The sequence below is a fragment of the Elephantulus edwardii genome, unplaced genomic scaffold (assembly GCF_000299155.1).
Source record: "Elephantulus edwardii isolate Elephantulus edwardi_28Jun2011 unplaced genomic scaffold, EleEdw1.0 scaffold00080, whole genome shotgun sequence".
NCBI classification, from domain to species: Eukaryota; Metazoa; Chordata; class Mammalia; order Macroscelidea; family Macroscelididae; genus Elephantulus; species Elephantulus edwardii.
In genome coordinates this window covers 13,688,550-13,703,012 of record NW_006399830.1, presented here as the reverse complement: position 1 = coordinate 13,703,012, position 14,463 = coordinate 13,688,550, and the positions used below count along the sequence as shown (strand labels likewise).

Genomic DNA, 14,463 nt, shown 5'->3' with positions numbered 1-14,463 from the left:
ACACAGCTTCTTTCCTGGTAGGCTACGAGAGCTCTTTTCTTTTATTATATAAGAGAGAAAAACAAGCAGAGATATGAGGGACCTCATCTTCACCTTGATAATTATCGTGATTACCAAGGAAGAAGGAGCAGGAGCAGAGAGTGGCTTTTGGATCCAGGGTCCCTGGACTGAGACACTCCGAGCTTCAGGGGAAGTTCAAGACACAGGGCAGTCTCTAAGGAATAGCGGGCCCACAGGTGCTGGAAGGAGACAAGAACCATCTCCCAGAACTGACACGGAAAGATAAACCTTCTAAAGGTGACACCCTGAATTCAAACTGCTCACTTCCTAAACTGTGGAAAGCTAAATTTCTGCTGGTTAAAGCCATCTGCTCAGGGTACCTCTGTTATAGCAAGTAGTACTAATGAACTAAGATAGACAAATACTTGCTTAAGATCTGTGTTCACTGTTAGATGATAACAGGGGCTTAGGGAACACCTGCTGAGGTCACTGCTGTGTCTGAAGCCTCATCAGCACAAGGGCAGACAGTTAACGCTTCCTACAGGTATGATACACATGGACTTATTTATTCCTTGCCCAGACATTTTCCAGTCAGGTGCCATTCTCATCCCCATTTACAGCTAGGGAAGGTGAGACACAGCGAGGGTAGGTAGGTGGGTGTGCGCTGGGTCACACAGGTAGTCAGTGCAGAGCCGGGATTTGAACCCAGGTTCTCTGGCACATGCACCCCTGCCCTTAACCACTGTACTCTTCTACCTTTGGAGGAGGGAGGCTGGAGGCTGAATGAGGAAGGATTGAGGACGGGGGTGCAGATGTCCCCGCCATGCTTTGCCGGATGTTGCATCTGTGGCTGGGGATGGAGGTGCCCATGCGGGCAGAGGGTAGGCATATGAGGCTGTGGATGTAAACGGCTGGGGAAGGAGTGGCAAGAGGAGTTGATGTGGGTTTCACAGCAGAGATAGGAGAAGGGCTGGGCATGGGTGGACACGTTGGTGCAGGAATTAAAAGCGCTGGTGGGAACAGGCCAGGCTGCCCTGAGAACAACAGGTCGGGCACAGCTGAGAGCCCTTATCTAGAGGTTCCTTCTGCATCATTCTTTTGACCAGTTGCTTTAATCAGTTGCTTATTGTACCAGCTAGGGGTATGTTTCCAAATCTAGGCATTTGGGAATGTCTGAGAATAAGAAAGGATGAGGAAGTTTCGTGCTCCATGCCCCCCTCTGCAGTGGGGCCCACCCAGGTGAGGTCTAGCTGGGTTTAGCCTGGCCACTTACTGGACAACCTGAAGATGCCCATGCTCCTCTGTTCCTCTGGAACCTCTGTCTGTCCCCTTACCTGGTCAAGGGACTTAGGAGATATGATTTCCACAGAATCTTGATCTGGAGAAATTATGCGGGAGTGGCCAGTTTAATCACATATGTTCCTGGTAGAGAGGGAGGCAGGACGGCAGTGAGGTGGAGTGGGAGGTGCAAGATGGCCAACGATGGAGGTAGAGCCCAAGAGCCAAGCCATGAGGGAGGCCACTAGAAATAGACATAGAAATGACACAGGAATATGAGGAAGCAAATTCTCCACTCAGAGCTGTCAGAGGAGCCACCCCTGCCAACATCTTCCTTTAATCCAGTAATGCTTGTTTCAGACTTCTGTCCTTCACAATCATAAGAAAATAAAGTCATGTCAAGCCATTAAGCGCATGGTGACCTGTTACACAATGGTAAGAGACTAAGCCATCGGGACCACAGCCTTCTTCAGCGTTATCTTGACTTCCAGGGTTCTGGAGAACTAGAAAGTCAAAACCTTCAAGGCTTTCTTGGTTGTTGCTGGAATTTTCTGTCATCCTAAAAGTGAGTTTCCAGACCTCACTCCCGATGGCTCCAGACGCCCCGCTGTGAGGTCTCTTCTGGAGGAGAGAAAACCTTATCCTCAGGAATTTTAACCCAAAGCCCAGCAAAGCCCACCACAGGACTGATTAAAAGAAACCTTGCTGGTAGGAAAACTGCAAGCCATTAGTTTTCCTCTTTTTCATGTGTGACCCATTGGGTGGCCCAGTTCAGGGCATCCTGCACTTGAGATGGGTTTAATTTTCTGTTTTGATCCAGTGGTGGAACCCACAAACAAATAGAGGCTGCTGGGCCAGGGCGGGGGAGGGTGGGGAGGCCTCAGGAGCGGAAGTCGCTGCTCCTCCTGGGGCCTCTGTGGGAACCGCCTCGTCTGTCAGGGTTCCTCAGGAGGAAAGCGCTTTAATCAGTGGGGCTTGAGGGGAGAATGGCTCTGCAGACACAAATCAAGAACTTGAAACTGTCTCTCCCACTGCTTGCCTGGGACAGAGCTGTAATTCTTCTCTGGTGATGTCACTCCTTTCTTGTGGTCAGCCCCATGGGGCCTGAAGGATTCTGGGAAGTTGCCAGATGAGAAAGAAAAGGTGAGGGGAAGGTGGGCTGCCCCAGGTCATCTGCCATTAATCATCTTGAGAACAAAGGGGGCCAAGGAATTGCATTAGGCTAAGGGCAGTCTGGCCCAATCCCACTGCGATCAAGTCAATTTGGACTTAATGAATCCCTTAACCCTAACCCTGACACACTTGCTGCAGAAGGTCAAAGACTGCAGCCTTCAATATAGATTGAAGCTCAACAACAAGAAAACAAAAATTCTCACAACTCAGCCAGTTAGCAGCATCATGATAGATGGTGATAATACTGAGATTATTAACAGCCTTAGTTTGCTTGGCTCCACAATCAACATTCTTGGTGCCAACAACCAGGAAATCAAAAGGCAAATTGCATTGGGCAGGTCTGCTGTCAGGGATATTTCCAGAGGACTGAAGAGCAATAATGTCAGTCTGGAGACTAAGGTGTGCCTGATCCAGGCCATAGTATCGCAATTACTTGCTATGCATCAAAAGCTGGACAATGACTAGGGACAATAGAAGGAGAATTGACACCTTTGAGCTGTGGTGCTGGAGAAGAGTATTGAATATACGTACCTTGAACTGCTAATAGAACAAACAGGTTCATCCTGGAGAGGGTAAAACCAGACTGCTTCTTAGAGGCAAGGATTCTGAAGCTCTGTCTGACATATTTTGGGCATGTTGCGAGGAGGGACCAATCCTTGAAGAGAGACAGCATGCTTGGAAGGGTGGAGGGACAGCGCAAGAGAGGAAGACCCTCGATGAGATGGATTGACTCAGTGACTGGGGTAATGAGGGGCAGGTGTGTCAGAGACAATAAGCTTGGCTCAGGATAGAGCAGGGTTCAGAGCTGTTGTCCATAGGGTCGTGGTGAGTCACAGGCGACTTGATGGCACATAACAACAACAACATCAATATTAACATTTCTTATAAAATCTAGGTTGTGAAGTCTAGCTTAAATATAATCAAGTGAGCAATCTTACGTGTACAGCTTGGCGAATTCCTCTGTACGAGCTCTTTCGTGTAACCACCATCCATTCTCTCCAGACAGTTAACGATTCTAGCGATCAGAGATGACAAGATGTGTAGTGTTAGCAGGATACTGTGGACACTCAAATCCATCTTTCTGCCCGGTTCCTAATCACAACCCAAGGAGGCAGACACATTAGTAATAAACCAGCTGCCATTTCTTGAGAATTTGTCAAGCGTCCTGCCTTGTTCTAGTACTTTTCAAGATGCGATCATTTAACCCTCACAGCTTCCCTCTGAAAGCTGCAGTTCTCCTAATTTTGTGCACAGAGAAATGAGGCACAGAGAGGTTCAGTAACTTTTCCAGGGCCACACAGCAAGTTATCTTCGTCACATCTGTCTTCCAGGTGAGGATAAGTGGTGTGAGGATGGAGAAGGAAGCCCCTGACTTAGGTCTGATACCTGTTCACTGTGCCCTCAGCTGCCCAAGGGTGCCAGGTGGGTGACAACCCAGTCAGATAATGGCCAGCCAGAGAGCCAGTCCCTCTTTATGTACCCACTGCCAGGCACACCAGGCACACACCCATCTGTGACTTACACTTTGCGGCATTTAGCGTGAACAACTCCTACAAGTGGGTAAAACAAATATTTGACAAATATTTGTTTGAAGACACCTGTTTCTAATTGACTTTCATTATCATTTCAAAGATGCATTCCTGGGAAATAATCTGATGGTAAAATATGCTAAAAGTCCAAAGTAAGAATTGAGAATGGTTCTTTCCCATGCGTGGTTATGTCTGTTAAATTCTCCCACTGACCTCACCTCGTTCATTCATTCGGAGGCTTTATCGTCTTCTCAATGGCAGCCATTGCCGGGGAGGTAGAAATCGAGTAAGTTTGGCTCTCAGAGGCCCCAGAGACAGCAGTGAGTCCCCAAGTATCCTGCGTGAGTGTGAGTGCTGTGGACAGAAGGGACAGGGCCCAAGAGGAGAGTGTGAAGCCTATAGGGGTGTGGCATGCTCTTGAGAGAGGAGCCTGCTTAAGCAGGACGAGGAAGATGGGTGAGTGGTCCTAGGGAGGCAGTGGGGACACGGGAGTGAGCTTTCCTGGCACAGACTACTGTTGGGGGCCACACCCACCCCAGTGGCCGTGGCTGTGGCTGTGGCCTGCTGTTCAAAGGGAGTCAGGCCACTGGAGGTTGAGGCTCTGCTCCTTCCAGACAGTCCCTCAGGCCTCAGCCCACATCTTCCCTGCATCTCCGTTCCCGTTGTTCAGTCACCACATGCTCTGTATACCCTGTGCTAGTTACTAGCAGGGGGCTAGTAACATAGATAAGAATGCAAGGTGTCTGCCCTCTGGAAACTGGCCATTATACGGCCCGGACACCAGTGGACAGCTGCCTTTGGCACAGCTCACGTAGGTGACTTTGCGTTGCTATAAATTGTCACCACGTTCTTGGTGTGGGAACAGTTTTCAGATGCGAGGTGGCACTGTTGTGCATGAGTACAAGAACTGCCTACCTGCAGAGGCTGAGGCTTTTCTTGACAGTAGAACCCTGCCCCTTGCTGACCAGAGGCCACGAGAGTCCATTCTCTCAGTCAGCCTGGTTTCCAGTGGTCAGATGTTTGAGTGAGAGGCAGTTTTGCTCTGACTGATAGATGAAGAAAAGATTGAAATTGTCAATGTTTTTCATCTTACAGTCAACACCCTTGGTATTGCGTTGGGCAAGTCTGCTGTCAGGGACTTCTCCAAAGTACTGAGGCTCATTGATGTCAGTTTGAAGACTAAGGTGTCCTTGATTCAGGCCAGGGTCTTTTCCATCAGTTGCTATGCATCCGAGAACTGGATAATGAATTTGGATGACAGGAGGAGAATTGAGGCCTTTGAGCTGTGGTGTTGGAGGGAAGAGTTAAATATCCCAAAGACTGCCAGAAAACCAAACAGCTATGTTCTGGAGAAAGTGCAGCCAGAGTGCTCCTTGGAGGCAAAGATGACAGAGCTTCATCTCACATATTTTGGGCATGTAGCGAGGAGAGGCTATTCCTTGGAAATGGATGCCATACTTACAAGGTAAAGGGTTGGCGAAAGAGAAGAAAATCCTCAACCAGATGCATTGATGTGACTACAGCAACGGGCTCAAGTGTGTCAGAGATGATGAGGACAGCTCAGCACAGGACAGGGTCCACATCCGTTGTCCACAAGGTCGCTATGAGTAATGACTTGACTTGGCTGTACGTAAGAGCAAAGACACCTTGCCAAAGTGAGCGCGAAGTCCTTTATCACCCCTCTTTTCTGCCACACTGCCTTTCTGACTCTGTGTGCTGCTGCGGAGACAGAGGCCCAGAGAGGTGAAGGGCCCAGCAAAAGGCCACACAGCTGTTCCCACAGCATCTGAATCCCTCCCCACGCCCCCCCCTTCAGCTGATCTCTTCCTAGCTCTTAGCAGAAAGCTGCAAGAGTCACTGGAGGCCAAGCCACAACTTCTTCTACCTGCTGGGGGTTTAATGAGCTGCAAACAATCAGCCAGTAGCCCCCAAGTGAGGAGTGACTTCCAAGAGGGAGGAAGAAAAGGCAAGTCCGAAAAGAAGGAAAAGGCAATTGCCAGCTGGATCGGACGGATGAGGGACGCCATGTCTATCCCGCCTGGTCCTGAGTTGCTTTGGCAACGCCAGCGCCTGCCCTTTGCAGGGAAAATTGGTGAATTTCTTTAGAGACGCCAAGACTGCTGCATGTGGGCGTGGGATCCAGGTACTCACTGGATCCGTTTTTCTAGAAATGACTCAGACCCAGAAGGTGTCCTCCTCACCTGGGACTCCTGGATCCTGCTGGTGTGCAGTCCTGTGTGGGGATCAGATGCCAGATTCCACAGCCAGTCGCTCTTAGCAGCTACATTCCTCAGATTCTTATCAGCCTCCCCCCCAACCCCCCTTCAAGTGAACACAGAGAACCAATCTCCCTCCTGATGGCAGGACAATGGGAGAAAATGAAAACCAGAAGTCCTGGCTTCCTGCTCAGCTCTGCCACCATCTCGCTGCCTTCCTCTCTCTGGGAAAGGGGGTGGGTGAGCCGATCTTTCCCAGGCACCTTCTGTTGTTATTGTTGTAGGTAACATCGGCCGTGCTCATAGCGACTCTGTGAAGAACAGATTGAAGTCTTGCCCTGTGCTGCACGGTCCTCATGAACTATTAGGCATGTTCAAGGCCATTGCTATGGCTGCCTTGTCTGTTCATCTGGTTGAGAATCTTCCTCTCTTTTCTAACCCTCTGCTTTTCTCAGCATGATGTCTTTTTCCAGGAACTGGCCCCTCTTGTCAATGTGCCCAAAATATATGAGATGAAGTCTCACCATCCTAGTCTCCAAAGAGCACCGTAGTTGCACTCGCAGCCAGATTTGTTTGTTCTGTTGGCAGATCGTGGTTTAGTTAATACTCTTTACCCACAGCACTATTGAAAGGTCTCGAGCTTTCTCTGTCTTCTTTTTAAAAAAAATTTATTATTGGGGGAGCTCTGGTGGCCTAGTGGCAAGGAGCTGCAACTACAATCCCAGAGGCGAATGGTTCAAATCCACCAGATGCTCTGCCAGGGAAGGAGGGACAATCTCCTCCTGTACCAGTCAGATCTTATTTGATGGTACACGCACACAAAAATAATAAAAAATAAAAAAAATTTATTATTAATTTCAGTGAAAAATTGACAGAGACTTTGGATTTCCATTCATTCATTGTCACACTTTTCTCCCCTCCCAACCCTCCCCCCACCCAGTACACTCCTCTGTTGGAAAAGTAAAAGAAAAAGTCTTTCATTGTTTTATAATCCCTCCCCCTAGGGCCACTCCACTAAGCAGCTTTCGCTCTGGTCTCCCATCATGACAAAGAATACCTAATCACATATCCCTTTTAAACAGTTTTCTCCCTCATCTGTTTCAATGCAGTATACATTATTGAACCCATCTTTCTCAGTCTTCTCCCACCCTGATGTCAGTCCCGTTTTACAACAGTGGCACCATGCAGTATTTGTCCTTTTGTGACTGAGATACTTCACTCAGCATAATGTCCTCCAGGGTCACCCATTTCAAATAATATTACATGAGCTCCTTGTTTTTCAATGCAGTGTAGTATTCCATCGTGTGAATGTACCAGAGCTTCTCTATCCATTCGTTTGCTGATGGGCACTTAGGATGTTTCCCACTCCTTGCTATTGTGATAAACACGGGTGTGCATTCTCTTTCTTCCTTATCCACTGTCCAACTTTCAAATGCCTAAGAAGCAATTGAAAATACTATGGCTTGGATCAAGTGCATGTCAGTCCTTAGCTGACATCCTTGCTCTTGAGAACTTTAAAGAGGGCCTTGAGAGCAAATTTCTTTTCCCAATGCAACACACCTTTTGCTTTTTTGAAGGCACTTCTTGGTGTCTCATCATTCTCCATCCAAGACGATAGCAAGATGCTTTCAGGGAAACTGTTTGCCTAAACCACCACTTGCTGGTCAGCGTGTTATATTGTGGTAGCTTATGTGTTGCTGTGATGCTTGGAGCTATGCCGTTGGTGTTTTAAATCCCAGCAGGGTCACCCATGGTGAGCAGGTTTCAGGCAGAGACTGAGAAGAACTTGGCGATCTACTTTTGAAAAGAAACCTTGTAAGTAAATAGCAGGGTGTTCCAGGCGTGGTGCTGGAAGACAAGCGCCTCAGGCTGGAAGGCCGCTCCTGTTGCAGCGAGAAGAGAGCTGCCTGTGCTCGTTATGTGGATAAAGCAGGCTCCCAGGACCTTTATTTATGAACGTGGAGTGACTCAAATTGAGAAAAGACAGCTTGATTGGAATATGGAATGCACAAATGATGAATCAAAGACAATTGGAAGTTGTCTCAAAAGAAATGGTATGCTCGAGGATTGATCTCCGAGGCGTCAGTGAGCTGACGTGGAGTGGTTGTCATTTCCAATCAGCAGTCATATGACCTACTATACAAAGAATGACAAATTGAACAGGAATGGGGTCACATTCACTGTAAAAAAAATAAAATTCAAGATCTGTTCTGCAGTATTGATGGTGCAATCTGTGGGGTGCTGTGAACCCAAAGGTAGCACCTCTCTGAGGGTTCCTATCTATGCGGGGCTTCTTGGGAAGAAGAACTCCTCCCATGTGATTTACAGCCTTTGAAAACCAATGGCGAGTCAGCTATGAATCAGGTACAGTTAAACAACGATAAGGTTTATTCTGAAGCCCAACACTGTTCTGTTTGAATCCCACAAGCTGCTCCATGGGGGAAGGATGGGCAGTCTCCTGCCGTGAGATTAACTGCCCCTGTAAGCCCACTGGAGGGTCAGCTGTGAGTTGGTTCTGACTGGGTGGTACACACACAACAACAACAACCAACAACAACATAAGGAAGAGTAGGAAGCTCTGGGGGCTTAGTGGTGAGAAGCTGCGCTGCAATCCCAAAGGCATGTGGTTCAGATCCACAGGCTACTCTCTAGGAGGGTCAGGTATGAGACAGTCAACAATAACATGAAGAACAGGGAGTTCCAGTGGCGTAGAGAGCTGCACGGCTCACACAAAGACCTCCAGCTCTGGCAGTTCGAATCTTCCAGTCACTTAACAGACGAAAGAGGGACAATGTCCTCTGCTGATTTACAGCCTTGCTAAAAGGTCAGCTACGAATTTGACCTAACTCAACAGCAATGAGCGAGAGAGACAGATAAAGAGGAGCAGTTAATAGGACTATAAATTATGCTTATGCTCCAACCACGAATAATGGTGAGGAAACTGAAGATTTCTACCAGCTTCTACAGTCTGAAATTGATTAAGCATCTGATTAGGACACATAGATAATTAGTGGTGATTGAAAAGTGAGTGTTGCAAATTTAGAAGACGATTCAGTAGTTGGAAAATAAGTCTTGGTGATAGAAACGACACGGGAGACCTTCTGCTGGAATTTTGTGAGACCAATGACTTACTCATTGGAAATACTCTTTTCAACAACACAAACGATGACCTCATCAGATGGAATGCACAGAAATCAAATTGACTACATCTGTGGAACGAGCCAGTGGAAACCCTCACCAGCGTCATCAGTCAGAACAAGGCCAAGGTCTGACTGTGGAACTATCAATTGCTCATCTACAAGCTCAAGTTGAAGTGGAATAAAATGCAAACAAGTTCTTGAAAGCCAACTATGAGTATCTCCCATCTGAATTTAGGGACCATCTCAAGAATAGATTTGATATATTAAACTCTAATGGCTGGAGACCAGACAAGCTGTGGGAAGGACGTCTTTAAAGAGGCGGGAAAGAAGGAAAAGACTGACACAGATGTCAGAAGAGACTCTGAAATGAAACTTACCCTTAAATGAAGAGAAATGAAAGTAAAAAAGGAAGAGATGATGAAACAAAAGCGTGGAACAGATTTCATTGGGCAGCTCAAAGAGACAGAAGGGTTATAATGAAATAGATAAAGACCTACAGTTAGGAAACCAAAAGGTAAGAACTGGAGAAAAAGAAAAATCAAGTCTCAAGTTGCAATAACGAAGGATTCTGTGAGTAGAAAAATGGAATGACGCAGGCAACATCAAAAGAAGAGGAAAGGGACGCACAGAGAGTTACGTAAGTCAGAATCAAAAGTACTGAAGGAAGAACTGACGCTGCTTTGAAGGAATTGGTGGAAACAAAAGCATCAGGAATTGCTGGGCGACCAACCGAGATGTTTCAACAAACAGATGGAATGCTGGGCGTGTCGTAAAGGAAATGACTCTTGTGCTTGTAGACTAACAAGTCCCAGGTCCATGGCCATGGCATGTAGCCGTGAGACTGATGAATCCAGGGTCTGTAGGTAAGACAGGAACCAGAGAGAAGGAGACCAGATCCAAGGTTGAGATGGAGCAAAAAGTGAGCTCCGCCAGACTTCCTTATATGCTGAGTACAGGCCACGCCTTTGATGAAACAACCCCCTCAATTGATTGTCTGCTCATAGCAAGGCCCATCGAAGAAATGATTACACAACATTGAACCTCATTCCTCAGGGAGTAGCCACACTACAGCCGTCAGACCAGAGAATCACAGGCCACCACGCTGACACACAGTGCTATCTGTCCCAGGTGGTGCATGTGAGAAACCGGGAAAGTGGGCAGAGGTTTAGTGTCTTGCCTTGGGAGGGTCCCCGCTCCTCTTGGAAGTCACCAGCTTTTAAGACATTCCCAGCTTTCCGGCCAGGCGCCCACTGTTACCACACCTGCCTCAGTGCGGTGGCCCCATGCTTGGATCCTGACCCCAGCAGGGGTGGGTCCTGATCCTTCTACTACGGTTCTCTAACTGAGCCCTCGGTAGTCACCCCGGGTCCCTCTCATGCCCTCTTAGTCACAATCACTGCTTCTAAGCTGCTCCCGCTGTTTCTTGGATCTTCTCCCCTGCCAGTTCATACTGTTTCCCCCTTCAAGTTAATCCCATCTGCTTTCTGGCTCTCAGATGCCACAGCATCTTCTTGTTTTCCAGTACTGTTGGGGAAGCTTTAGATTTTTATTTCTAGGGAAAGAGGATATGTGGGGGAGGCAAAAAAGTGAGCTTTTTTTCTTGGTGCACTTACCCTGTGGAGGTTGTGTGCGTGTGCCCCTCGCCCTCTGCGCTCACTACTCAAGCCCAGATCTTCCTGCACCTTCTCTGAGTCTCACGTCTCTGGCTGCCCCCCCAGCACTTCTGTCCTGTGCAGCCAGAGAAGGGCTGTTCTGACTGAGTCACTTCCTACTTGAAATCCTTCAGTGGCTCCCCACTGACTTCACAAAACAACTCACCTCTAGCCTGACAGCTAATGCTTCTCTCTGGCTCACCTCCTTCCTCCAGCCTTCTAGTCACGTCTAATAGCACGTGGGTCCCTGGATGTGCCAGGATCTCTTTGACCTCCGTGCCTTAATGTGCTCTGTTCCCATCTCTGCTAATGCTGTTTCCTCTTAATGCTGCCATACTTTAAAAAAAAATTCAAAATTTTATTTTATTATTTTTAGTACAGGAGGAGATTGCCCCTCCTTCACCAGCAGAGCATCTGGTGGATTTGAACCACAGACCTCTGGGCTTGCTTCTTTCTGCTAGGCCACCAGGGCTCCTTTGTGCTGCTTTCCTTTTGATCACCGTTCAGTAACAGCTGGTTGAAATGGCTGAGTTGTGGGGTGGAAGCTTCTCTATCACACAACACCATGTGCTTCCCACAGGTTGTACTCATTCACTTGTATTCTTTTGGGTCCGTCTTCCTCATCAGAGTGGGGTTTTCCAGTGGGCAAGGGAGTTTTTTTCACAAATTCCTAGAGATGTATTCGGTGACTGACTGAGAAGCCGTAGTGATGCTTAACCTTGTTAACCAGGGGGTGTAGGTGCTCTTTTGTTCAGAAGCAAAGACAGTGGGCCCTTTGCCTAAAACAATGAGGCCTCACGTTTGCAAAAGTTCCCTCCGCCAACACAGTCTTCTGACCTGCTGTCGCTGCCTCTTGAGACAGAACTGACGTGACTGTTCCTCTCCCCACAGACACTGGTGCCATCACACAGTGACACGGACTGTGTCCTGCCAGGTGCAGAATGGCTCAGAGACGGTGGTCCAGCGTGTGTACCAGAGCTGCCGGTGGCCCGGGCCCTGCACCAACCTTGTGAGGTAAAGGCTGTGGGGCTGGTCCACTCTGCCCTTCCTTTCTTTTCCCGTGGATGGATCCAACCCCACGAGCGGACACTCGGAGACAGAGTTGAATGTGCATTTATTAAGCCCTTCCTGTGTGATACGTATGTGTGCAAAGATGAAAGGGATGTACACCCCACATGACAAGACCCCGTAATCCAGTCGGGTGTTAGATGGGAAAGGATTTCAGAGCTAATTAGTTGGGGCAGAGGAAAGGGGGGCAGGTGGGGCTCAACAGGTTTCCTTGGGGCCTGCTTTGGGGCTCCAGGCGAGAACAGGGGTGAATAATGATGGTGGAAATCCAAACCTGCCTCGAGCCTGCCTCTCTTAGCAGTCCTGCCCTGGACCACAGTTTATCACTGGCTCGACACCCCTTCACTTACCTCCAAAAAAGAGCTGTCAAACGAAGGCCTAGCAGTTCTTAGGGCTTCTGAGATCACGCCCCCACTCACCTCACCGGCCTGCCTCCACCTGTAGGCCTTTGATCCAGGTATAGACCGTTCCTTCTGCTCCATCCCTAACTGCTCAGCCCCAGGCCTCTGCCTCAAAGACTTTTCTCCACTGAGTTTTCAAAGTTGTAAATCACACAGGAGGAGATTGCCCCTATTTTTCCCTCAGAGCAGCTGGTGGCTTTGAACTGCTAGAGTAGCATGTATGACCTTTTAGTTAGCATTGCAACTTCCTATGGACAAAGCCATTAACGCTCTTTAGGAAAAGACTCCCCAAACTCCTGGCTGTCAAGTCAGAACCAATTCATGGCTGACTCTGGGGTTTCAGAGGCTAGAAATTGCATGGAAGGTTGCCAGTCTTCCTCTCACATAGCAGCTGGTGGATCCAAACCAGCTGTTTTTGGACTAGCCACACAACTCCACCCAGTGTCCTATTGTTAGGTGTCATCGAGTCAAGTACAACTCATAGCAACCCTATGTACAACAGACCCGAACCCTGTCCTGTCCTGTGCCATCTTAAGCATATGGTAAATGAGTGGTTATAGGAATATATTGTTAGGCTTGTAACATTAACAGATGTAATATTTCTAATAAGAATACTAGCAAAGGAAGAAAAAGAGATTAAAACTCTATAGGAATAATGTTTTCATGTGTCACTGGAATTACACTAATAATAATCTGAAGAGGATTCTGGCAAGTTAAGATTGATATGGTAACATTTAAAAGACTTTAAAAAATAGAGAAAAAAAATTATAAAAGAGATTAGAAAGCATTCACTTAATGCAAAAGCAAGCAGTAAAATGACCCTTACTTTGTGAGAAGGTAAGTGAAGCTTAGAAAAATCACACAACTTATACTTTCAGGCCTGAGAAATTGAAGGGTTCTGTGGGCAAAATATTGAATGGCAGCAACATCAAAAGATTTTGGAACTAATAGAAGAGTCACTATACCAAAAAAAGAGAATTGGTTGACAGTCAGTCATTTCAGGAGTTAGCATATGATCAGAAATTGATACTATTGAAGGAAGAAGCCAAGGTAGATGGAAGACATTAAAGAAAAATAAGACTCTAGAAATGAATGGAGTATCAATGATGATGTTTTCACTGAAAGTGCTCACTCATTTATGTCAAGAAATTTGGAAGGCATTTATTGCTATACAAACTGAATGAAAGAAATCGATGTTTGGCCCATTCCAGTGAAAGTGATCCAACAGAATGTGGAAGTTACAGAACAATACAGACAAATTCCGCTGAGGAGAATTCAAAAGGGGTGACAACCGTCCATTCCTGGTTAATGGCTAGAAATCCAAACTGTATTCAGAAGAGAATGTGGAATGACGTAGTGGCCACCACAATAGGGCTCAAACACAGCAGTACATGAAGATGACACAGGACGGGACACTTCATTCTGTTGTGTATAAGCTTCCCTTGAGTGGAGGCGGACTCCGTGGCAATTAGCAACAACAAAAATTTAGTGAGGGTCTGTTTTGTGCCAGGTGGAGCAATAATGGAGAAGAAATCTCTCCCATGAAATTTATATTCTGCTTGGAGTGGTGGTAGTGATGGTGACCAAAACTAAAGCAATAAACAATAAGAAAAATAGTGAGTACAATTAAAATGAAAAGGGTGATGCCACTGAGAAGGGCGTAGGGGCTACTGTGGAGAGTCAGGGGAAGGAGATGATACAGAGTTAGAAGAAAGAGCCTTCTTCACGGGAAGATAATGCAAAAACCTTGAGCTGTAGAGTCGACCATGAAGAAACACAGGGAAAGTCCGTCCCCAAGAACAGAGGAAATAAAGAACAGAGTAAAGACAGGCTTATTGACCATGGGATTTGTAAGCTAAGACCAATAACTCAAGTTTTCTTGAAAGTGTATTGGGAGAAATGATTGGCTTTAGAGTTTGTTGAAATGAAACCCTTTATATTTTATGTAATTGTAGATTTACATGGAGTTGTAAAATATAGAAATAGAATATAATAATTAATATAAT

The 14,463-nt window shown here is 47.0% G+C and overlaps 1 protein-coding gene across 1 annotated transcript in view; it reads left to right on the top strand.

Moving 5' to 3' along the window:
- The first annotated feature begins 823 nt into the window (after positions 1–823).
- The window catches only part of COL26A1 (collagen, type XXVI, alpha 1), a 121,889-nt gene continuing 108,249 nt past the window's right edge, over positions 824–14,463 (top strand). The window contains exons 1-4 of the mRNA XM_006889803.1: positions 824–881; positions 1,226–1,239; positions 3,857–3,873; positions 11,880–12,002. Coding sequence (XP_006889865.1) covers positions 824–881; positions 1,226–1,239; positions 3,857–3,873; positions 11,880–12,002 — 212 coding nt within the window. The remainder of the gene's footprint in view (positions 882–1,225; positions 1,240–3,856; positions 3,874–11,879; positions 12,003–14,463) is intronic.